General features: G+C 36.8%; 3 protein-coding genes across 3 annotated transcripts in view; 2 read left to right on the forward strand and 1 right to left on the reverse strand.

Annotated features, from left to right (window-relative positions):
- ydjc (YdjC chitooligosaccharide deacetylase homolog) overlaps positions 1–18 on the reverse strand; it is a 62,004-nt gene extending 61,986 nt beyond the window's left edge. The window contains exon 1 of the mRNA XM_056254713.1: positions 8–18. The gene's annotated coding sequence lies outside the window, so the exon portion shown is untranslated. The remainder of the gene's footprint in view (positions 1–7) is intronic.
- A 1,416-nt stretch (positions 19–1,434) lies between these two features.
- Positions 1,435–14,824, forward strand: ppm1f (protein phosphatase, Mg2+/Mn2+ dependent, 1F). Its single transcript, XM_056254708.1, has 8 exons — positions 1,435–1,582; positions 2,258–2,501; positions 4,743–4,873; positions 7,743–7,945; positions 9,114–9,302; positions 10,817–10,960; positions 11,347–11,440; positions 14,403–14,824. Exons 2-8 carry the CDS (start codon positions 2,326–2,328, stop codon positions 14,738–14,740), a joined length of 1,275 nt encoding a protein of 424 aa, XP_056110683.1. The 5' UTR covers positions 1,435–1,582; positions 2,258–2,325; the 3' UTR covers positions 14,741–14,824.
- A 4,635-nt stretch (positions 14,825–19,459) lies between these two features.
- The window catches only part of mapk1 (mitogen-activated protein kinase 1), a 31,765-nt gene continuing 25,390 nt past the window's right edge, over positions 19,460–25,834 (forward strand). The window contains exon 1 of the mRNA XM_056254710.1: positions 19,460–19,870. Within this exon, the coding sequence (XP_056110685.1) occupies positions 19,725–19,870 (146 nt within the window). The 5' untranslated portion in view covers positions 19,460–19,724. The remainder of the gene's footprint in view (positions 19,871–25,834) is intronic.

Consider the following 25,834-nt stretch of genomic DNA (forward strand, 5'->3'; position numbering starts at 1 on the left):
CTTTTATCCAAAGCGACTTAGTCACCATGAAATCAAAATTGACAAATCTTGTTTTTTATTGAATATTGCAGTGTTTATTATATATTATTTATCTATGCTCATCATCATTTTTTGACAATATTTAATTAACTTCCCCTCCCATGTGCAGCGACATCTTTTCTCCGATGAAGTGTTTAGCGGTGCGAGGGCGGGACAACCTGTCACTCACATGAGATCCACCAATAGCAAACCACAACCATCCAGTCAATCCGTGATGGACAAAATCAAGTCCCGCCGCACATTTTTTCCCCCTCGTTTCACTCAGATATACAATAGATAAGAAAAGACTATTGCAACTTCCGTTGCATGTCGATTTTAAAAATAAAGTTGCGTAATTTATATTCAATGCATCATTTGAAAAACAAAATGATATTTAAACACCTTTCTCTGAATTGTCTATACATGTAGCTTCTTATTTTGGCCAACACACATCTATATGCAACGATATGCAACATTTTATAGATACAATATAAATCACTTTACATAAACTTTAACCGAAACACATTAAACATGATTCAAATAAACATGCCTAAAGTAGCAAAAAAAAAAAAAAAAAAAAAAAAAACGGACTATAATACTACTGTTTTTTGTTTTTTTGGACATGGTACCACAGCAAAAGCATGTTTCTGTTTACATGTACCACGGTATTTCCATTTGATACCATCACTGTAGCATGGTATTACAACAGTGCTTCTTTAAAAGAAAAGTACTACTAAGTATTTTATGTCTGATACTGTTAAAAACACATTTTCAGTTACATCCATGCTAAAAATATTATAATAAGCACTCATTTACTCAAGAATTCAAACACTTTTGTTATGATTATATGCATTTAAACATATAATATCATGAGAAATGTTCATTCAGAGTATATAATGAACAACATTTTACAATGTTTAACTGATCACATTATGCAAACCATGTCCATGAGTAGAGAAAATGTATATATATATATATATATATATATATATATATTTAGAGTTTAATAAAACAAAAAGAGTAAAGGTGCCACTTCACTTGTCTATCAATTTCATGTTTAATAATAATATTACATGTTTGAATTGGTCCATCTTAGTGCATCTTTGCATATACAATGAAAATAATTTATGAAAAAAAAACTTGTTGCTATTACAGAAATTACTTTCCATTTCTTTCCATATTGAGCAGTATTATACCTTGGCTTATGAATATTAATTAGGTTAAGCGAATGACTGGGCGCTCATTGGCTGGCCCATTAAAGGGAAAGTATTAATATTCATAAGATAGCTATATCTCCGCCCAGGCAGCCAACTCGATCTGACAACCAAACGGATTGACTTCGTCCAGTTCTAACAAGTCTATTCCGCTCCTCACACGTCTGTTCTTATCACTTGTATATCGCTATGTTTGTACTTCCTCTCGGTCACAGGGACTTCCGCAGATGGACTGGCTTTTGTTGTGTAGTGACTGAAAGGGCGTGCGTTCATGCACGAGCTCTTCAATCCGCACTCGTCAGGGAAAAAGGGAGTGTCGGCGCATAAAGCAACACCAACCATCCGTAAAGGTAAATACAACACGTTTATGCACGTCTATGTTCTCTTTTATGTTGTTAATTAAACTAACCAGTTGCTAGTTGAAGGCCCGGTTGTTCTGCTTCCAAATGGCGACAGTACGGGCAATTTTTTTCGTAGAGTCATTAAATCATGAATCCTTGCAGGTGTGAACTAAACAAAGTTTCCTGCATGTAATGCACTGCAGTTTGCAAGAAGTTCAGTTATGCTGGGTTTTATATGGGTAATGTTTTTGCTCAAACATGAAAATCTGTGGGTAGTATGAATTTGGTGTAACGTTACTGCATACTGGATACATTCTGTGCGGTGTATCACAATGCATATGTTTCTTTTCGTTAATTATTTAAATAATCTTTAAGCGTAAACTTAAAAAAAAAATACTTTCTCTGTTTTTATAGTTCGGTCAAACAGGTAACCCCTTCCCAAACCCACGCCATTGGTTGAGGATGACAGGGGGCCACTTCCGATTGTTCTGATTGGCTAACTGTCATATATAAATGTATATGTATGTATGTATATATGTATACATATGTTATTCTGTACTATTACATTTAGCAAAATTGCTTTGTGACCTGATAATGGCAAGTATATTTACAAGTAGCCTAGATCATTATGTAAGGTTATATTGTGTTAATTTTTTTTTTTTTATTATTTTTTTTTATGTATAGAGTCAAACATCAGAGTTGCTTTGGACATCCCTGACTTCCTACCTTGGTAGAGGTTGCAATTCCATACAATGAGTTGTGCGAATCAAGGCGATGCTGCAAAGTTTCTCAAGAGTTTTCTGGAGGAGTTTCCAAACCCACTCGGCACAGAAGACCTGCTTCCCGTCAGCCCACTTAGCCGCAAAGTCTCTCTGCAGGAGGTGAAGGGAGAAAGTCTGGATCTCGGCCTCCGCCTGCTCTCAGACAGGTTTGTTATGTGCATGCTCTGAATGTCATCTAGGTCAGGGGTTTTCAATCTTTTAGATGCCATGGACACCCAAACGTGATCAACCTCATGCAAGGGACCCCAAACCTATAATTTAAAACGCAGCTAAATATTTTCATGTATAAAGATGCCATTTATACTGTGAACAATTTATATTATAAATGTGTAAAATATTTTTTTGAAAATATTTAGTTTCTGTTATGTTACATAAATTTTTCTTCATTATTGTACTGTACTATTTTATATATATATATATATATATATATATATATATATATATATATATATATATATTTTTTTTTTTTTTTTTGGACTATTTTTATTAATTTGTATTTATTGATTAAATAAATATTTTAATCTTTATTTATTTATTTAGTTAGATCATGTTTTATTTATTTATTTTTACTAACTTTTCCACAATTTATTTTTTAAATCTATTTATTTTGTTAGTTAGTTAGATGTTCTGTTTTATTATTATTATATGTAATTTATTTTTACAATGCTTTACACAGACCCTCTAGCACTCCCTTGCAGACCCCAGAGGGTTCTCTCCTTTTTGTTTTAGTTGAATATTTTATTTTAATCATGTTTAATTATTTTATTTATTTGTTTAGATCTTCTGTTTTATTATGCATTTCTTTATTTTAAATTTTTTTACTCTGTTTTTCTCTAAATGCCCCATAGCACTCCCTTGTGCCCCCCTGATTGAAAACCCCTGATGTAGGTTTTTGCAGAAGAGAGAATGCATTTATATTTTCTGTTGGATGGCAGACCCTTCTCTCAGCTATGAATACGGCTTTATATTTGTGTTTGCATGTCCTGAATTTACTTCTTAATTTTTTTAAAACATGTACAGGATTTTTAAAAGGCCCACAAGCAGGCCGGAAATGTTGCGACACCTGTCCTCTTTAACCAGAGGAGCCTGTCATTCCTCTCATTCCTGTCATTCCTGCCTCTCTCCTCCATTTGCTGTCTCTCTGTAATTTGCAGACAGTATTTTACTATCGGTGGCAATCCAAGCATTAAGTGAAAGCGCTGGTGCAGAAGTTTTAAAGTTTAAATTAACAATGGCGTTTTTGTTAAATCTCTTTCTGTATCCTTTTCCCTCTCTCTCCCCTGACGCATTTCTCAGGGCAGACTTCCTGTCTGTGGAACCACTATTGTTATACCCACTTCCTGACATTTAGACTTCATTTCCTCTTTGTCGGAAGCTGTGCCGAATGTAGATGTCTGCACAGTGCAGATTTGTCAGGTTTAACCCTTTTCATGATATGATATAGGTCAGAGAGGCATGACGTTACCGCATTTCTTGTCAAGTAGGACAAAAGGCAGTTTCTTTTCTGACATCTTGTTGTGTCATTAGATAACATCTCACGCAGCCAAATGCTTCTTGTGGTGTTATGAGTGGGTGGTCGGGCCATTTGCCAATTGTAGCTCAAGCAGGCAAAGTGTTAAATCTAATCTTAAAAACAGAACAAGTTCACTAGTGCAAGATGTGCTTTTTACTCCAGTTTGTGAAAATCCACAAGTATGATTTAGAGAAAAATGAACTTATCACATTTTTTTTTTTTACATTTGTCAACCAAAGTTTTACTTTACCTAAACATGCTCTGACTGTGTACACTACTATTCAAACGATTTTTTTTTTCTCCAAAGAATATATACTTTTATTCGGCAAGGATTAATTAAATTGATCAAAGGTGACAGTAAATGCATTTATAATGTTACAAATTAATCTATTTCAAATAAATGCTGTTCTTTTGAACTTTCTATTTATCAAAGAATCTTGGGGGAAAAAAATGTATCATGGTTTCAACAAAAATATTAAGCAGCTCAGCTTTTTTTCAACATTGATAATAATAAGAAATGTTTCTGGAGAAGCAAATCATCATATTACAATGATTTCTGAAGGATCATGTGACACTGAAGACTGTAGTAATGATGCTGAAAAATTCAGATTTGCCATCAGAGGAATAAATTACACTTTCAAATCTTTAAATAGGATTTTGTTTATTTAAATTGTAATAATATTTCACTATATTAGTGTATTTTATTTTGATGGAATAAATTCAGCCTTGGTGAGCATGAAAGACTTCTTTCAAAAATATTATAAAAATCGTTCCGACCTCAAACTTTTGAACGGTAATACAAGTTACCTGAGTGTGTGTGTTATTGTCACACATGAGATTCGTCATCTTGTTTTTTTTTTGTTTTTTTTTAAAGAAATGCCCCATTCTGGCTGGGTGCAGCGATGTGCAATGCTGCTGTCACTGAATTGCTTAAAGATGACCTTTCACCTCACTACTGCCCCAAAGATCTTGAACAGCAACCGGAGGATGAACAGGGAGTTGTTTGTAAGTGATTCACTTGATTTGATTCTTGTTCTTTTCTATTTATGACATTTGGGGTTATTGTATTTTGTGTGTATATATACATATATATATATACACTCACCGGCCACTTTATTAGGTACACCTGTCCAACTGCTCGTTAACACTTAATTTCTAAGCAGCCAATCACATGGCGGCAACTCAGTGCATTTAGGCATGTAGACATGGTCAAGACAATCTCCTGCAGTTCAAACCGAGCATCAGTATGGGGAAGAAAGTTGATTTGAGTGACTTTGAACGTGGCATGATTGTTGGTGCCAGAAGGGCTGGTCTGAGTATTTCAGAAACTGCTAATCTACTGGGATTTTCACGCACAACCATCTCTAGGGTTTACAGAGAATGGTCCGAAAAAGAAAAAACATCCAGTGAGCGGCAGTTCTGTGGGCGGAAATGCCTTGTTGATGCCAGAGGTCAGAGGAGAATGGCCAGACTGGTTCGAGCTGATAGAAGGGCAACAGTGACTGAAATAACCACTCGTTACAACCGAGGTATGCAGCAAAGCATTTGTGAAGCCACAACACGCACAACCTTGAGGCGGATGGGCTACAACAGCAGAAGACTCCACCGGGTACCACTCATCTCCACTACAAATAGGAAAAAGAGGCTACAATTTGCAAGAGCTCACCAAAATTTAACAGTTGAAGACTGGAAAAATGTTGCCTGGTCTGATGAGTCTCGATTTCTGTTGAGACATTCAGATGTTAGAGTCAGAATTTGGCGTAAACAGAATGAGAACATGGAACCATCATGCCTTGTTACCACTGTGCAGGCTGGTGGTGGTGGTGTAATGGTGTGGGGGATGTTTTCCTGGCACACTTTAGGCCCCTTAGTGCCAATTGGGCATCGTTTAAATGCCACGGCCTACCTGAGCATTGTTTCTGACCATGTCCATCCCTTTATGGCCACCATGTACCCATCCTCTGATGGCTACTTCCAGCATGTCACAAAGCTCTAATCATTTCAAATTGGTTTCTTGAACATGACAATGAGTTCACTGTACTAAAATGGCCTCCACAGTCACCAGATCTCAACCCAATAGAGCATCTTTGGGATGTGGTGGAACGGGAGATTCGCATCATGGATGTGCAGCCGACAAATCTGCGGCAACTGTGTGATGCCATCATGTCAATATGGACCAAACTCCCTGAGGAATGCTTCCAGCACCTTGTTGAATCTATGCCACGAAGAATTGAGGCAGTTCTGAAGGCAAAAGGGGGTCCAACCCGTTACTAGCATGGGGTACCTAATAAAGTGGCCGGTGAGTGTGTGTGTATATATATATATATATATACATATACACAGTTGTGGTCATAATTAATGGCACCCCTGGTAAATACGATCAAAAATGTCTGTAAAAAATAAACCCGCATTGTTTATCCTTTTGATCTTTCATTCAAAAACATGGCAAAAATCGAACCTTTCATTGAAGTAAAAGAATTGAAAGTGGGGGGGAAATCACATTATGAAATAAATGTTTTTCTCCAAAACCCATTGACCACAATTATATGAGTTTATTTTACTCGTAAAAAATTCTAGGGGTGCCAATAATTGTGAGGTATATTCCCATTAATATTTACTTTTTTTTTTTTAGCACACCAGGGTGACTAGGAACATGAACATGTCTCCTTGTTTCACAGGAGTTTAAATATGAGGAAACACAAAGGCCAGATTCCCCTTAATCATCCATCACAATGAGTAAAACCAAAGAATATAGTTCTGATGTGCATCAAAAGTTTGTTGAACATCACAAAATAAAAAGTGGCTGTAAGAAAATAGTTAAAGCATTGAAATTCCCCATTTTGACCATCAGGGCAATAATTACGAAGTTCCAATCAACTAAAGATGTTACGAATCTGCCAGGAAGAGGATGTATGTCTATATTGTCTTAAAGCAACACTAAAGAAGATTCTTTACCTTAAAATAATGTTTCCAAAATCGTTTCAGCGGTTCATCAAGTCATAACCGGGTGAAAGGCACTTCTGCCTTCGCTTTGCAGTCCTATATCTGCTATGACCACACTATGTAAGTTTGCCAGAACGGGTCGCGTTTCTGTAGTTCTAATGAGACACAAGAAAACTACAAATTTGACTTGCTTTACGTCAAGCGTTACAATAGTCATTATTTAGTTTTTCTTTGTTTCTGATGTCGCCATACATCATACTTTCATGAAATCATGCAACATACTCTACCTTGTCTGTGGACATCGTTCATTCCAAAGTGTTGGATATACAGGGAGCGTGTGTGTGACAGTAGGCTGCGGTAGGTTAAATTATTTACGACAGCGGTAATGGACAATTCCGCTTCCAACCTGTAGGGAGACCGCAGAGGAAAAGTTCTTTAGTGTTGCTTTAAAGCACGGTGAGGAGGAAAGTTTGAGTGGCCAAAGACTCTCCAAGGATCACAGATGGAGAATTGCAGAGATTACTTGAGTCTTGGGGTCAGAAGCCTACCAACCCAAAAAAATCAAACAACCCCTACATCACCACATTTGGGAGGGTTTCAAGAAAAATCCTCATCGCTTCTCCAAAAACAAACTTCAGCATATTCAGTCGTCAGACACGACTGGAACTACAAACAGCACAGGGTTCCTGTGGTCAGATGAAACTATTGATTATAATCGCTTTCTGCACCTGTAATACGCCCTCTAGTGTTCAAACAAAAGTAGTACATGAAGGTACAGTTTTTACATTATGTTTGAAAACTTATCTCTCCTGGGTAAAGTTCATGCCTGTGTTGACTCTTTACATTATTTCAGTCTGAGTGTGTGATTTCTAAACTTCTATTCAAACAATGTTGTATTATGATGAGTGTATGTGTCTGTGTGACCCTTTAGTGTTGCAGTCTGAGCCACTACAGCGCCTCTTTATAAATAAATTGAGAGAGGTGTGTGTGGCCTGGCAGAAACAGCTGCCCAGTCCCGGTTCGTCCTCTTCACTGACACACAGCTGCTCTGTTCACGCCATTCGAAACACTCGCAGGAAGATGGAGGATCGTCACATGATCTTGAAAGAGTTTAACCAGCTTCTTGGATTGAAGGTGAGGCTACCACATATTTCCTCAAGACTTCAATGAATGAAGGAAGACCTGCATTGGGTAGATCAGTTGTAGGGGTGCATGGGTAGATATTTAACCAAACATGTGCATACCATAATATACCATAACCAACCAATATGCATATTTCACTATTTTTATAATTTATTTAGGTTTTTATTACAGTAATTTCAACATTCTCTTACATTTGGATGGTACCTGAAATCTTAGTCAAGACAATCAACAATTGGATGTTTTGGCTGAAAGACAAATAAATCAATAAATAGGAGAAACAGAAATTACATCCATAATAGTAGTAACAAATACTTAAAAAAAAAAAAAGGACAAATAACACATCAATTGTGTTAACAAAATAATGTTAGCTATTACAATAATACAGCCTTTTTTGTAATTCAATAAACAATATAGTTGTATATTTATTACTCAGCCGGTAAATTGGGTACCAGATCAGTTTGCCCCTAACCATTTTCTGGTTATAGCTTTTTTGGCAAGCTATCAACAGAATCCTCATCTAGTATTTATCAGATTTGTCTTGTAATTTAACATTTTTACGACCAAAGTATAGAGTTGAAAAACTAAATTGAATGGGTACCTTGAATATACTCTCTAACTCTAAAGTTCAGAAATATTCGCAAGAAATCCATTAGAGGCATATTTCACTATTAGGATGCAAAATGCTGTATGTACTGTATATCCGAATATGCAGTATTCATAAGCTGAATAATACCAGGATAATATTGGGAGTTAAAGTTTTCTATTTGGACTGATGTTTTGGGACATTTAAATAAAATAAAAAGGTCAACGTTTTTATTTAAAGGGATAGTAAGTTCACCCAAAAATGAAAATTCGATCATTTACTCACCCTTGTTGTTCCAAACCTGTATTAATTTCTATCTCGTGCTTAACACAAAAGAAAACATTTTGAAGAATGTTGGTAATCAAACAGTTGCTGGTCCCATTGACTTCCATACTACAAAAAATATTATGGAAGTCAGTGGGGACCAGAAACTGTTTGGTCACAATATTCTTCAAAATATCTTCTTTTATGTTCAGCATGAGATTAATAGGTTTGGAACAGAATCTTTAAGGACTTTTCTGCTTGGACTAAAATTGTGTCTGAAGAACGATTCTGATTTCCGTTTCTCTTCTATAGGATGGTGTAGATCGAGAGTATTACGCAGTGTTTGATGGACACGGAGGAGTGGATGCTGCCACATATGCTGCCACTCACCTGCATATCATACTGAGCCAGCAGGAGGCGCTAAAAAGCCATGCTGCCACAGCCTTCAAAAGCAGCTTCACACAGACGGATGACATGTTCAAGATCAAAGCCAAGAGAGAGGCAAGAACAACCAAAAGCATTATCAATTAGAGTGCTAGAAAAATGTATATACAGTTGTAATCAAAATTAATCAACCCCTATTGCAAATCAGGTTTATTGGCAAAATATAAAAAATTGAACCCTTTTTGAATGAGACCTTCAAAACAAAATGAGGAATTATTAAAATAGCAGATTTTAGTATGATCTCAGACTTTTGAACCAGACTGTATGTGTAACGTATAAACGAATCACCACTTTTAAACATGCACTACTAAAAACATCATTCAGTTAGCTGACATTTGTGCTGGCTTTCTTCAAAGTGTACACTTTTTTTTTTTTTTTTTTTATCAGCCTACCTGCTTCTGAAAACACTGCACAATCTGGTTTAGCGGTTAGATTATCTTTCCCCTTACTTGTCAAGCTGGTGCATTCTGTGGAAATTCACGTTGGAAAGAGATATTTTCACACCTCTCCCACTTCTTAAGATGCAACCGTTATGTGCATCTAATGTTCCTACGCTGTAATAAATACAGATAAATATAGTCCATGTTCCCCCTGTGGTTAAATATATGGTAAGAAAACGGAGCAAGCTTGCTGCAAGTCTCTGTCTGCCTCCACAGGTACAGAAATGAGTAAACGCTTTCTGTTTCACTGACACGGACAGTGCACGTAAACAAGAGTTCATTTTACTGTTAATAATTGACATGCACTTGACAGTTTATATGGGCCAGTCAATACCACTCAATAAAACAAGTAACTAATTATCTATTTTTTATGAAAAGGTTTAATTTTTGAAAGCCTTAAATTATACCAAATTAGTTGAATGAAGTGTCATGAAATGTTAATGGTAGGTTTGTAGAGTAATTTAAATGTAAATAGTAAATTATTTATTTGGACCCATTAAGTTTTTTGGGGGTGTTTTTTTGCATTGTGAAATTATTGACATGAAAATTAAGCAATTAATACTTACAAAATTACTTTATTAAATTATATTTTATTCATTATTTTATTCAGTGCAGTTCATTTTGAATAAAATATCACAATAAAATTAATTTTGATTATTTGCTAACTATTATGCGCTAATTATTTTATTTACATTTTTAATGGAAAATTAAATTAATTTAATGGTTAATTTTGAACATAATAGCACAATTTAAAATATTTTAAATATGAATGGGTGGGTACATTTTTCATTGTGATAATATTTACATGACACTTGAGCACTCGCTACAAAAATATATTGTAAAAATGTTCATTTATTATTTTATTACTTTGATCAATTCTATTCCATTTTATTAATTTCTTTATTTAATTTAGTGCGGTTAATTTTGAATAAGTTTTAAGTTAATTTAAGTTTTAATCGATTGACAGCACTAGTATTTGTAAATGGTGATTTTAGTATTTGCTTTTACTAAATTCAGTTACTGTATTACAGTAATGAGAATCATAATTATTTAAAAAAATAAAAATAATGTGGCACGCTCTGTGACCACAGGATGGCAAACTAAACATTGTTTTGTTTGTGTCTCCTTCAGCGTCTGCGCAGTGGCAGCACTGGTGTGGCTGTTTTACTGACCTCTGATCACCTCACTGTCTCCTGGCTGGGCGACTCTCAAGCTATGCTGGTTCGACAGGGAGAACCAGTGACCCTAATGGACCCGCACAAACCGGAGAGAGAGGTACGAGACCCTACAAGCCACTGCTGACCTATAGAGACTGAACCACAGGACCGTATCAGATGGTCCTCTGTTCTCTGTGAGCTGCTGAAATGTGAGACAGAGGAACTGACTGCTGACTACATGCTGAATCAATATTAGCGCTGTATGCTGCATACTTACTACAGCGACTGAGTGCCAAAAGCACCAGAATGGTCTTTAGAGAGGCAGTGATTGACTTCAAATCCTTGTTTCTGAACATATGTTGCATGCAAAATAAGTATATAATTAGTTATACAAAAGATTAAGAGATTTGTAATTGGGGAAATACAGGGGTTTGCTTGTCCTATTTCAATATAGTATGTAAAAGCTCCAGTATTTTGACTGTTTGTGCTTGTGCTTCTGTGCAGGATGAGAAGAAAAGGATTGAGGATCTGGGTGGATGCATCGCTTTCATGGGTTGTTGGCGGGTAAATGGTACCTATGCCGTTTCCAGAGCAATAGGTGAATGTCTTAGCCTTAAAACAACAGCAAACCAAAGAAATATTCAGATATTTCACAGAGAATGGGTCTCATTCATGAAACATTCGTAAATATGCGAGTGATTTGCGCGTAAAGAGACCTTCCCGAAAACTCTTCTCCTGATTCACAAATACTTCGTAAACGTCAGATGTGATAGTGAAATGTGTGTGTGTGTGTGTTAATGAATTCCAATCAGTCGTAAATGGGATGCGCGTGCACGTTCATTCTCAGTTACCATAAATCCCGCCCATTAAATCCGACTGACAACTATATATGGGCATCATATTATGACATGAATGCGAATGAAAAAAAAAAATTCTCAGATGCAGAAATTGAAGTTTTATTATCAGAAGTTCATTCAAAACGCCACTTTTTTTTTTTTTTTCAAGCGCACATAGTGGTGTATCGGGTCCTAAAAAAAAAGAGGAAGCTTGGCAGCATATTACAGATGCAGTTAATGGAGTTTCATTAATCGAACAATCCCAGAAGTGAGAAGAAAATGGTTCGACATTAAGCTTGAGAGCAAAAACGAATTAGTTCACTTCGGAAAAATAGTATTCAAACTGGAGAAGCTTCGCCATCGCAGATGCTATTACTGGCTCTCATAATAAGAAAAACCGTATGTAATTACTATATATGATATTTTTTCAAAAAGCTGTGCAAATATGTACCCGATTAAGGTGAATTAAAATGCAGCCTTATAAATGAGCAAAACGTTCGGGTGTTAAGCGCACTATTTACGCGTGGCTGGGAGCAGGTGTAGATTTCTTGTGTACCAACTAACATTTGGAAAATACGAACATTTTAATGAATCCGCAAATTTACGCCAGAACCACTTTACACACGATTTACACAAATTCGTTCTGCTCGTGTTTCATGAATGAGACCCAATGTGTTTTTCCTTTCCATTCCCCTGCACTAGTTTTTCATTGTTTTTCAATGTAAACACACGCTAGTTGAGCGTCTTTAACCGCTGTGCTTACATCTCGCATCTTTAACCGCTGTGCTTACATCTCGCGTCTTTAACCGCTGTGCTTACATCTCGCGTCTTTAACCGCTGTGCTTACATCTCGCATCTTTAACCGCTGTGCTTACATCTCGCATCTTTAACCGCTGTGCTTACATCTCGCCTCTTTAACCGCTGTGCTTACATCTCGCGTCTTTAACCGCTGTGCTTACATCTCGCATCTTTAACCGCTGTGCTTACATCTCGCGTCTTTAACCGCTGTGCTTACATCTCGCGTCTTTAACCGCTGTGCTTACATCTCGCGTCTTTAACCGCTGTGCTTACATCTCGCGTCTTTAACCGCTGTGCTTACATCTCGCGTCTTTAACCGCTGTGCTTACATCTCGCATCTTTAACCGCTGTGCTTACATCTCGCGTCTTTAACCGCTGTGCTTACATCTCGCGTCTTTAACCGCTGTGCTTACATCTCGCGTCTTTAACCGCTGTGCTTACATCTCGCGTCTTTAACCGCTGTGCTTACATCTCGCGTCTTTAACCGCTGTGCTTACATCTCGCGTCTAACCGCTGTGCTTACATCTCGCATCTTTAACCGCTGTGCTTACATCTCGCGTCTTTAACCGCTGTGCTTACATCTCGCATCTTTAACCGCTGTGCTTACATCTCGCGTCTTTAACCGCTGTGCTTACATCTCGCATCTTTAACCGCTGTGCTTACATCTCGCATCTTTAACCGCTGTGCTTACATCTCGCATCTTTAACCGCTGTGCTTACATCTCGCGTCTTTAACCGCTGTGCTTACATCTCGCGTCTTTAACCGCTGTGCTTACATCTCGCATCTTTAACCGCTGTGCTTACATCTCGCATCTTTAGCAGCATCTCTCTCATGACACACGGCGCTCAAGTTAAAAGTAGTTAAACTTTTTTTTTTAAAACACGTCTCTAGATCTTGCGCTTTTTTTTTTTTTTTCGTTCCACTGACCCGCATCTTGCTTTTTTAACCGTGTGAATCGCTCCTTAAGTAGTTACAAGTATGCCTGGCCGATATATTGAATATTTGCAAGATATTTAAATATTCAACAATGTGAATATTTCAGTGATTTTAATGTCCTTTTTTTAAAATTAAGTAATAAGATTGACGCTTTAATAGTGTCTCTGATTTACATTTCAGTAGCAGAAAAGGAGACTGTTCATTTCAGGGTATCAATACAAAACTCCGATTCAATAATTGCTCAAATGTTCACGGAAATGATCTTTTTCATTTACTAAGATGTGTTAATAAAATATATGTAGGTAAATATTGCTGATTATTAAGATGCTATATTGGTGCATATAATATAATTTTTGTTTGTTCATGTAGTGAAAAACTGTGGGAAACAATTTGAATCTATTATAAAAAAAAAAAAGAGTAAGTAATTCAGGGCAAATACATTAATATTAGGATAAATGGTGAAATATATTAAGATGTATATTTTATTCCTGTGATTGCAAAGCTGAAATTGCTGAAATTTGAGCATCATTACTCCAGTCTTCAGTGTCACATGATCCTTCAGAAATCATTTTAATATGCTGATCTGCTGCTCAAGAGACATTTCTTATTATTATTATTAATGTTAAAAACAGTTTGTCCTGCTTGCATATTTTTTGGAAACTGATACATTTTTTTCAGGATCTGAAATCTAAATATTTTGTAACATTATAAATATCTTTACTGTAACTTGATGAATTCTTTTTTTTTTTTTTAAGTCATACTGATCCCAAATCTGAACGATAGTGTACTGTATATATGTAATATATAACGTATATTTTTAGCTGTATTACCCAGCTCTATTTATAGCTAAATGGATTAATTTGCTGCTATTGTAAAAAGTGTCTACATTTTTTTTTTTAATAGTAATGTAGTACTTATTTATAGTAGTAGTATTTACAATGCAAGTTAGTCAAATAAATGTTATAAATATTTTTTTCTTATCCTCAAAAGGTGATTTTGATCAGAAGCCGTACGTCTCTAATGAAGCTGACAGCTCATCGGTCCATCTGAACGGGGATGAAGACTACGTCCTCCTTGCCTGTGACGGCTTCTTTGACGTGGTTCGGCCTGGGGACGTCCCGGGGCTGGTCCTGGAAGCTCTGAGGGAGGGCAGGGGCTCGGGGGAGGACGTGGCCCAAAGTCTGGTGGCCCAGGCCAAAGCTGCTGGATCCAGTGATAACATCACAGTTCTTCTGGTGTTCCTGAAGGAGCCGCAGCAACTTTTGACCCACGAGACGAGCTCGAGAACAGAGGAAGGAGGAGCTACGGCTGCAGCCACGGTCATTTGAAAGGGGAAGAAATTAAACATGATAGAAGCTGATGGTCTTTACACCGTCTCGAATGATGTGAGTTGTTGAATTTGAAAAGAAAATGCGATTGTTGAGGTAATCCAAAACGAGTCCATTCATGCATTCAGAAGAAAGCATTGAACGTCAGTGAAGGTGTTTTCTCGTTTTTTTGCCCCACCCAAGAATGTCGGATCCTTGGTCATTTATTAACTCTCTTTGTTGCTAAGTCTGAACTTGCTTTCATTTTTGTTTCCATTTTTTTAAACTATTTGCCTTGTTTTTACCAGCTTATATTTACATTTACTGGTGCTTAAAAACTATGTAAAACCTTTGAGACATTTAAAGGAAATCTTTCAGTGCGTAGTTTGTTTCGTTGCACTCCTTATTTGATACGACTGTTACAACGGAGAGAAAACTAATGTGAATTGTCTTAACAGATACAGTATTGCATTGCGTTTCGGACCACATTGGCTTCAATAATGAAATAAGGCCTTCAGCTCTTGTCAGCAGATGTACTCCAGTGTTGTAGGTGGTTAGTATTTTTAAAAGTGTTATTTATTTGAGAAAAATATATATATTTATGGCTGTACTGTACTGTGTAAACACGCTCTTTCATGTGCCAAAAATGTATTTACGAGTCTGACTTTGCCAAGATCATCTCTCGGTTGCTGAGCGCTACTGTAGTTTTTTTCTAAATGTACAGTAAACTTTTATTTATTCATATCATTTCCTAATGCGTTTTGTTGCAGTGCCTTCTTTCCCTAAATATCAGTGTTAATACTGGCGTGTGTGTTGTATTATCATAGCCAGGCTTTGCAAACCACACGTCCTGCATGTTGCAAGTCGTCTCGCATTACAGCCACTCAATATTTTGAAAGCCTCGTGATGAGTAGCTGATATAGTAGCACAGTCACTATAATGTGATAAGGCCAAGAATATCGCTAACCTAATGTAAACCATATGAGGAAGGTGAAGACAGAGCGATATGTTGATTTGGTGTTTGTATGGGGAAAATGTCTTGTTTGTCCCTGGTAGTTTCAGTCCTATGCATTCGATATTTGAATAAAAAAAGACTGCTTGAGATTACCTTACAATGCACGTTATTCACCATATTTAAAAATTTCCCAAATGTACAGTGGCATCCTGAAGTCTGAGACCACAATGAAAATCTGGGATTTAAAATATTTACACTACCATTCTTTTTTTTTTTTTTAAATAAGTCTCTCATACTCCCAAAGGATGCTTTTGTTTGATCAAAAATACAATAAACCAGTAATATTGTGAAATATTACAATTAAAAAAAATCTATTGTAATATATTTTAAAATGAAATTTATTCATGTGATGGCAAAACTGAATTCTCAGCATCATTGTGCTGCTTAATATATTTGTGGAAACGTATACTTTTTTTACATTTTAAAAGAACGGCATTTATGATGCTTGACTGATGCTTTTGATACATTTAATTCAACCTTGCTAAATAAAAATATGAATATCTTAAAACAATAAAATAAAATAAAAATCCCAAATATATATTATGTATTAATTTATATTTTCTTTTTAATGACTTTTAAACTAATATAATTCAATATGAAAAAGCATTTTCGCTAGTGGTCTCAGACTTCCGGACCTCACTGTATATCATAAATAATATGGTGTTAATTCCCCTATATTGACAAAGGAATTGCTCTTTCAGTTTAGATATGGGATGCTAAATCTGTAATATGTATTTTTCTGTTTTGTTTTCCCCTTTGTATCCGTTTCGTAATTGTCAATGACTGTAAAAGCCAAAAATCTATGCATAGAATTAGCACTGTGTTCATTAGGAAATGGGACGTGCCATCGATGGGGAATTTTGTAACATCACAGTTGTGTAATTATAGTTTTCCTGTATTTAAATGCGCAATGCCTTATTTTTGCTCAAAATATCAACATTCTGTCATCATTTACTCTTAGCCTAATGTTGTTCTAAACCTGTATCACTGTCTTTTTTTGTGTGTGTCACAAAAGGAGATTTTGACAAATATTGGACCCCATTGACTTTCATTGCATGGGCAGTTAAAACATTCTTCATAATATCTAGTCAATGATATACTGTAAATGATGTCAGAATTTTCATTTTGAACTATTCCTTTTACATTCACAGTAGTGCCAAATGAAATTGTTCATTCAAAATGTGCATTGATCTTGACCTCTAATGCATTTGTGTTACTTGGTAGTATTAATGTTGTTTTCTAAAAGAGTTTGAGCACTGAACTAGGTTTACATGTGTTTTTGTCTAGTAAAAAGAAAAGATAAAGAAATCTTGAACGTATGCATCATAGATTTTGTGCTGATGTGCAATTTTATACAGACTTTTTGCCTTCATTTTGTTTCAAAGGACATTTTGTAATTGTTGCTGTTTGTATTACTAAAAAGTGAACATGTACGTATGTGATTAAGTGCCTTATCTCAATATAATTTTCATAATCAGCTTTTAATCATTTTTGTACTGGCAACTTAACTGATAATCCTAAGGGATCAGACTCTTTTTGGACCTAACTTTGTCTCCTTACTGGCTAATGTTGTGTACAAGTAACGTTTCGTGAAGTTTTATACTGGATAAAATCCTACCAATTCCACACTGAGTATACAGTAGTACTACAGTGAATCGTGTAACTAATGTTCTCGCATGGGGTAAAGTTGATGTCAGCGACTTATTTTATGTCTGTTAAAACATAATATCTGAATGTGCTATCCTGTGGCATTTCCCAGTAAGAAGCGTCTCTTATGCATCTTTTCATGGACTTGGAACCAATGATACAAACATTGGGCTTTAATCTCATATACTGCGAATAAAGTACTTTTCACATCCGTTTGGTGTCTGGATTTTTTTTTTGCATCATTTTCTTCTGTGACTGCACTAGTGGTTTACACACTTGACGGTTTTAGTTTAACTGTCTCTAGTGTGGTTGGCACAAGTAAACCACTCAACTATAGTTTACCATGGTCTCCTTCCACAGGAGCTTATAGTCTCATGAGAAAACTTGATAGCTTGATTTGAAGATATAGCAAATCTGGTACACGGACACATGAACAAGCATGATTGTACAGTCACAACAAAATGGCAACAGAGCAAAACTGAAGTCTTATAGGCAAAAAATATGTATTTGCTTCATGACCAAATTACAGCTCTCAAATCACCTAAATATAGGCTATCCTTTGAGTAGTGTTCAACGAATCACAAAACTCATGGTTCGGATCATATTACGGTTTTTGATTCACATACTGTACATATATATACAATATAACAAAGTTACAAATAAAGCAAGATCTAACTGTTGTGTATTCAGGTACAGGCTTGTAATAATTAGGCCTAAATGTAAAATAACATTGTTGTTCTCTGTATAAATTAAACAGATTTTTTTTGTTGAAGTTGTGTTTTGCTGTTCGATTAACTTAAAGGTAGCCTATAGTTCACCCAAAAATTATGGTAACCATGTTGGACAGTTGACAGTCACATCAACCATTGAATTCCATAGTAGAAAAAACGATTCCAAAATACTATGGAAGTCAATAGTCAACGTCAAGTGTTTGATTAGATTACCAACATTCTTTAAAAATGACTTAGACAGCAGCAGGTATTTATAGGTTGTTGTCACTTTAAGACCGATTGTACGGATCCACATAAGCTGCATCCCAAAATCAATGGCTGCATCATTCGAATGAGTTGGACTTCAGCATAGACATAATATTTCTAGATTTTTTTTACATTAATATGAAAGTTTTAAATAGATGTTGCATATAAAAATAAACACAAGAACCTGTTGAGCGATAAATGCTTTGTACACAGAGACGTATAACTTAAAGGCAACTGTTTGTCACCCCTTTAGCTCAGCAGTGTTGGGGGTAAGTAACGCATTACAAGTATTGTGATGTTAACAGATGAATTTAACTGGTAAAGCAACGCATTCATTTTAAATTTACAACAAAATATCATTACATTTTGTTCGTAATTGTTACATTTTAATTGTTACATTTTAAAATAAGTAACGCCAGTAGGCCTACTTTGTTTTCCCCATTTATAATTCGACACCTGTTGAAAAAACAAATCAGGAGAAAGGTGCAGGTGTGGATTTACATTTCATTCAGCGTTAAACTTATTAATTTCACCTTTGATATGAAAGGGTCTTAACATTTGCCAAAAATATATATGTTTTCTTTGTTATTAAAAACAAGCAAGCCCAGGCCAGGTGAGAAAAAGTAACGTTAACAAAAGTAACGCAACACATTACATTCCATAAAGTAACTAAGCACTTAATTACTTTCCATAAAATTAACTAAGCACTTAAATACTTTTTAGGGAGTAACGCAATATTGTAATGCATTACTTTTAAAAGTAACTTTCCTTTTCCTGTTATAAACACTGTTTATAAGTGCTTAACGTTATGCTTAAACTGAACTCAATCCGTGTTACAAATAGTCTCCACAACATGATAGATCTGTTTATAATTTCCTAATTAGTAGATTCATAATTTTGTAAAATCAGGATGACCAACCCATCATAAATCCCGATTTATCAACAGATTATCCTCGTCTGACTTCGTAAATTAAGGCATATTTAATTTAAAACCTCTTGAGAACTGAAGTCAGTGTGTAACTTCTATCTCTATGGTAACCACTCTCCGCTCCCTGCCCACGTGATCTGCTCCGTTACTTCCTGCGGCAACACTCTCTCGCTCGCGCTACCTCTGCTCCTGCAGTCAGTCAGTCTCACCACCACGCGCAGATTACTATCACTACATATATATGCCAGTCAACAACGTTCCAGTCGTCCCTTTCCTTTCACTCTGACGCGAAGTCTTCGGTTTCGTTTAAACACGTCGCTTATACTGCCTCTTGCCGTGTTTTATTCAACCGAGGAGCTTTTTCCTGATCTTTATAATCAGCTTTGGGTAAGAAAAGCGCGTTTGTTGTGCGTGTAAAGGCAGCCCAGTTTCTCAGAAATGGCGACAGCTGCGGTATCTGCCCCTGCTGGCGGCGGCCCGAACCCCGGATCCGGTGCCGAGTTGGTCCGCGGTCAGGCTTTCGATGTCGGGCCGCGTTACAGCAACCTCTCGTACATCGGAGAAGGTGCATACGGCATGGTTTGGTAAGATGCATTTATCCTTGTAATGTAAACATGTTACCGTTGTTTTCCCCGAGTATCCTATTGCTTGGATTTGTTCATTCAATCACAGCGCTATGCACTTCTCTCGTTAACATGGACGTGCTGCTTTCGCTTGAAACCAGTTGCATGCACTTTTCTTTTTTATGCTGGACTTTTAAGCATTTTCCCCCTGAGTTTTAGATTTGCATTGACTGAAAGAGACAAGTTCACACAGAGTCTGACATCTGTCAAAGCAGCTCTGATCATGCTGCTATTGGAAATTCATTCTTCAGTCATTTTGCATTGCAAATGTAGTTTTTAGGCTGTATTTTTCTCTCGCTGTCAAACGTATTTTCTTTTGTTTAACTATCAACTTGATGGCATTGTAATTAAATTTAGTTGATGTAGGCTATACTTCCCACTAAATTTAATATCACAATTGCTTTGCACTGATTTGCAGAAACGGGCATGCTATTTTATGCACTCGTGCATGATCTGTGGGTCAGTTCCAGTCTGTAAATTGCTAAAACCAGACATCAGGCATTGATTAACTTTATGTATGTATAGACGTGAAATTTGCGCAGTGCTTTTCCAGGAATGTCAAGGTGGCAGGGCTCTCCAGGGCGGCGTGGGCGCGGGCTCCCCAAGGTTGTGCAAAAGTGGTAGGAACAAGAGGCACTTGGATGCATTTCGCTGTTGGATCTGCCCACGAAAAACAGTTGAAATTGATAGTCCTTGAGTTGGACCTACTCCTCTAACTTTAACCGTTGGCTAGGTATAGAGTGGATGAGCATCATTTTTTCCAAAAATAAATGTATCGCCAGGTTCCCAAGACTTGGTGAATGTTACCTAATTTGTAAATCAAATATGTATACAGCTAGATTTCTACAGTGGTGTTGAAATTGTATAACAAAGGAGAATTGTTATGGTTAAGTTTCAAGTTAGCTTTGTTACAGTTGAGAGACCGCTGGCTCAAATTTGCAGTCTGATCGCCCATCTGTTCTGGAGAGAGGAGTCCGTTGGCTAAACGAATGAGCTCATCGCTGGCAGGCCTAGTTTTGCTCTTCTCGCACGGATGAATGAATGGTTCACACCCACTTCCAACAGCTACAGACTAGAACAAGCCACCCTGGGTTGACTGTCATATGGACGTGTAGGCCTGTAACATGTTGTGCTGAACAGGCTGTAACAGTACTGAAGCCTTTATGCAGCCTTGCTTTTGACTGACAACAACAGCCTTTGCAAAAGAGTTTGAGCTAAGAAGAATGTTGATTGATAATTTAATTCAAAACGATGTTATACTGGAGGAAAACAAATATGGGGATGAGGATAAACATGCATGGCTTGCTGTCATTTATTAAGACAAGGTGTCTTAAATGTTGTACCCTTGCAAAAAAGTCATTTTTTCTCTACTTTTGTGTGTTTACGTATATGTAAACGACACCCAAAAGGTTGTTGGGTAAGATTTGTGTTTTTGAAAGAAGTCTTTTATACTCACCCAGGCTGCATTTATTTGAGAAAAATACAGTAAAAACAGTTATATTGTGAAATATGATTACAATTGAAAATAAGTCACATGATCCTTCACTAATGCACAGGGATTTTTTTTTTTGCTGACATCTGTTTTGAAGTACCATTATGAAGAGCTGCTGATGTCTACTCGGGTATAGACCTTAGTCAGAATAGACGCCAATAATGAATTTATCACAATTGAAAACGAGGCTGTGAGGGATAGACGTACAATGGAACGTCTTAGATCACGTAGATTGTCACAGCTCGCAACTTAAAAAAAAAAAAATGTTAGGAGTTTTTGTCTACTGTTTTTTTTGGGGGGGGGGGGAAGACATTTGTCAACTGAACAATTGTTATGTTAAAGTGTAAATTGCAGGTAAAATTTTTCACGAAGATAATGCAATGTGCTTACTAAACATAAAGATAAGAACCGCCCACCATTGTTTTTTTTATGTTTTTTATACCAAAATGCTGAATATAATATGAAAAGTTGCTGCGTTTTACAGTGGTTTTAAGCACGCCCCCTCCCTTCCACTAGGCTGGGCGTGACGTCATAACAGGTACTCCAAGCTTTTACTGTCTTTGCTCCAGGCCTGGAGTTACGTTGTATTGGAGACCTAGCTAGCAAAAATGGTTATCTATTGTGTTTGTGCGGGATGTACGAATACATCAAAAACGGGGGAGAGGCTCCACAAGTTTCCCAAGGACAAACGGCTGATTCGTGCCTGTAAGTGTTAGCATAACTTACCCGAGGTAGAGCTTAGATCGGGCCCAAAAAAATCAAGCAAGACCCTACCCGAGCGCGCTGTGTCCGAGCCCGGCCCTGCCCTGCCCGACACATTAACTGTAATTATGAGCCCGGTTTAAACCCGACTATTTTTTAATACGTGGGTCGTTATAACTGACGTTCTCAACTACTTTCTATATTACTTTCTCCCGCCCGCAACATTTATGTTTTGTCCCGCTCCCGCCCGCAAAAAGACTTTTTTTCTGTACCTCCAAATACTTTCAAGTTAGCCTACGTGTCGCCACCATACACATCAGCATACATGCTCCTGATCACTATTATAACATAAAAGCAAGCGGGCTACTGCGTGCATGGTCTGGCATGACTGCTCGCAGAGTGCGCTCCCATAATAATTCCTAAAAAGCTGACATCAGTTCATCGCGATCTCACACATCTCTGTTATTATCAATGAATCTTTCATAATATATACACTGTTTGTTATAATTAGAGGATTTGCCAGCATACAGAATTCAGCACTGAACAAAAAGTCAGTTTTGAGCGGTGAGGGGAGTCCATCGTAAATGCTTCTGATTGGCCATTATTGCGTTCAAGAAATCAACACATATGTCTTTGATTGGCTACATCGCTCAACGCTGCAGACATGTTAGAAATAGAAACTCTGCCTGTAAACCGTTTCTATTTTGTTTTAGTTGTTGTTCTTGCTTTTCTGCAACAGATGAATAAAAATCTATTCGTTTTTATGTTTTATTCATAGATATTTCTAGTTTGCGGGAGTCCCGCGAATCGTTTTATTCTCCCTCAACCGGCACACAGAGTGAGTGCATTACCGCCCGCTCTCCCTCTTATGATGTCATCACCCAGTTACGGTAAAACGCATGCTACCTTTGAAGAAACCCCAATAAATGTTATTTTAACGCATTTTAAGACAGAAATTTTTACATATATACACATTGAGCACTTTAATTTACACAATAATTGGTTGTGGTGGTTAACCTGCAATTTACACTTTAAACAACAGTACAATCCATGGAACGCACTGTATTCTATCCCTCACAGCCTTGTTTTCATTCCTGTTAAAAATGAAATAAGGCACTACCCTGACTAAGGTCTATAAGAGTCATAATATCCTTTGATTCCCACTGAGAGTGAATTTGACCTAATAGTTCCTTTTAATTCAGTTAGTCAATTGAGGCGATCCCATTTTTGCCGTATTCTACAGATGCGGTTTCACTGTACTTAAATGCTGCACTGCCGATTGGATGTTCTAATGGATTTTGCTTCGTGCATTGCACTCCTATGTCCACGAGGAAGCGTTTCGTGTGACCGCCATCCTGTCCTGTATTATGCAAAACGAGACATGCTCCTGCCAGTAATGCAAGTCATAAACAATAGGCTGTTTGATCGCAATCAGACACCAAATCACCAATTTCCTTAGAATATGAACGTTTAAAGTTGCAGAAGCATTGCAGCAGATATTCTAAACCGATGACGTCCATGATCTTGGATCTGCTTTGTATACCAGACTCATTTGTAAACACAAAAACCGTTCCAGTAACTGCGGGTCAGTTTCCTCCAAAACCATCCACCGGCCCGGGATTCGTTGAGAGGCCCCCTGTGATGTAATAGCTGGAGAATGTGGAGTTTAGCTGTGTTACTGAGGGAGGTTGGGAACATGCTGGGTTTCAGTTTTAAACCAGAGAGCGAGTGAATGAGTGAAGTGAGGGCAGGAAATGGAAGGGAAGGGGCGGGTAAGTGGATTTAGGAATGGAGAAAGTGAGGCGAAATGCTGCAGTCCTTTTTGTTGTTCTGCTGCACTGAAGCGGTGATTCCCGTAAATGTGTGTGTGTGTGTACACGCGCTTGTGCCCATTGTTTAACAGCGTCTAATTACTGGAGGTGACGTTCTCTGTAGATTCAGATGACAAGTGTAATTAAGCTGTATTATCGAGACTTAAATACAGCTTTTAGTGTTTTGGGTATACATGAACGAGATGTTAAATATATTCTTGATATTGAACACGTTGTCTTGCAGATTGAGGATTGGCATAATGTTTGTGCCTAAATAGCTGTAGCTTGCAAACGTTTTGCGGATCTTCAGTGTTTTAGAAAGGGTCCATAGATGCTTTGAGATGCCGTCCATAATCAATTTCAAATCATCACCAAATAATTTGATTATGCATGCGCTAGGCTAGACCATAGGCTTCATTCATAAGTACTTAAAAAACAATTATCTGGTAACAGTTTACAATAAGGTCTCATTTGTTAGCATTAGTTAATCCATTAGCTAACATGAATGAACAACAAGCATTATACTTTCACAACATTTATTCATCTTTGTTCAATTATCCAACTATCAATTCCCAGGCCAATGGACATATTCAAGCTCCACCCATTTGTGTTTCTCGCCTGAGAAGCCGTTTCCATGCCACCTTTAATGTGTTAACAGATAAAAAGTTTTTTTTTTTTTTTTTTTTTTCATTTTAAGAATGTATTAGTAAATGTTGATATTAATAATAATAAAATCTGTAGAAGTATTGTTCATTGTTAGTTCATGTTAACGAATGAAACCTTATTGTGACCTTATGTGTTACCAAATATCTCATAAACAAGTTTTCTGGATTGATCACATATTCCAGAGACGGTTAATGCAGTTTGTTTTTGCCTTTGCCAAGTTTATGACTTGATGTCAGTTTGGTTTGAGAAATATATTTGCATTTTTCACCTAGATGACCGTATGAATTGTGAAAGAAAAATAGTGCCTCTTTCAGATCTACAAATCGTTTACTGACATCTCTTATGTTTTATGTTATTGTATGTTTATTGTATGTCTGTTTAATTGCTTTTTAGGCTGCTTTTCAGTTCACCTGACCTTGATCAGATGCATTTATGTATTTGGGGCCGTTCAATTGATGCGCAATACTTGTTGGCTGTTGGCTCTGAAGACCGCAGAGATTATGTTGTGTGTGTTCTAATCCTTTGACTTTGACTACAATATGTTTTCACTTGCCGGCTTAATTCTCAAAAGTGTTGCGACACTTATGTGGTGTGCTGTTCTAGCAGAAGTGGCTCTGTGGGTAGTGGCTCTAAACCATAAGGAGGAATGCTGTAGGATTGACTACCAGTTCCAGTTCCTCTGGGCATGACCCTGCCTCTGTACTTCATAGTTTTTCTCGGTGCTATGGTCATAACACAAAGTAAAAGTGATTGTATTTGTTGATTACTCCACTTAGCATGCATACATTTGTGGAAATATACTGGAGCATAATGATCTAGTGATGATCTCAATTTTATTCTGCACTGTATGTTCACAGCATTTTTTCCCCTTTATTTTCTGCAAACGGCGTTTACTAATGTCATAAAAGCATCCTTCCGCTAATTAGGTGGCTTCCGGTTTATTTTGTGAAATTACTTTATTCAGAATTTTGTGGTAGCACTCCAAAAATAAATGCTTTAAGTATTGACACTTTCAGTTTCCAGAAAAGAGCACACACTGTAAAAAATAAAATGCCATTTTTACGGTAAAATACCGGCAACTGTGGTTGCCAGAACTTTACCGTCAAAAATATGGTACAGACTTTATTGGTTTTACAGACTTGACTTAAAATTTACAGTAATAAACCGTATTTCATTATCTGATATAATGTTAATTTACCAACCTATTTATGTATTAATATCTGTTTTGTACCATTGCAATATATTGACAAACAA

The sequence above is a fragment of the Rhinichthys klamathensis genome, unplaced genomic scaffold (assembly GCF_029890125.1).
Source record: "Rhinichthys klamathensis goyatoka isolate OS25496 unplaced genomic scaffold, OSU_Roscu_1.1 h1tg000114l_1, whole genome shotgun sequence".
Lineage (NCBI taxonomy): Eukaryota > Metazoa > Chordata > Actinopteri > Cypriniformes > Leuciscidae > Rhinichthys > Rhinichthys klamathensis.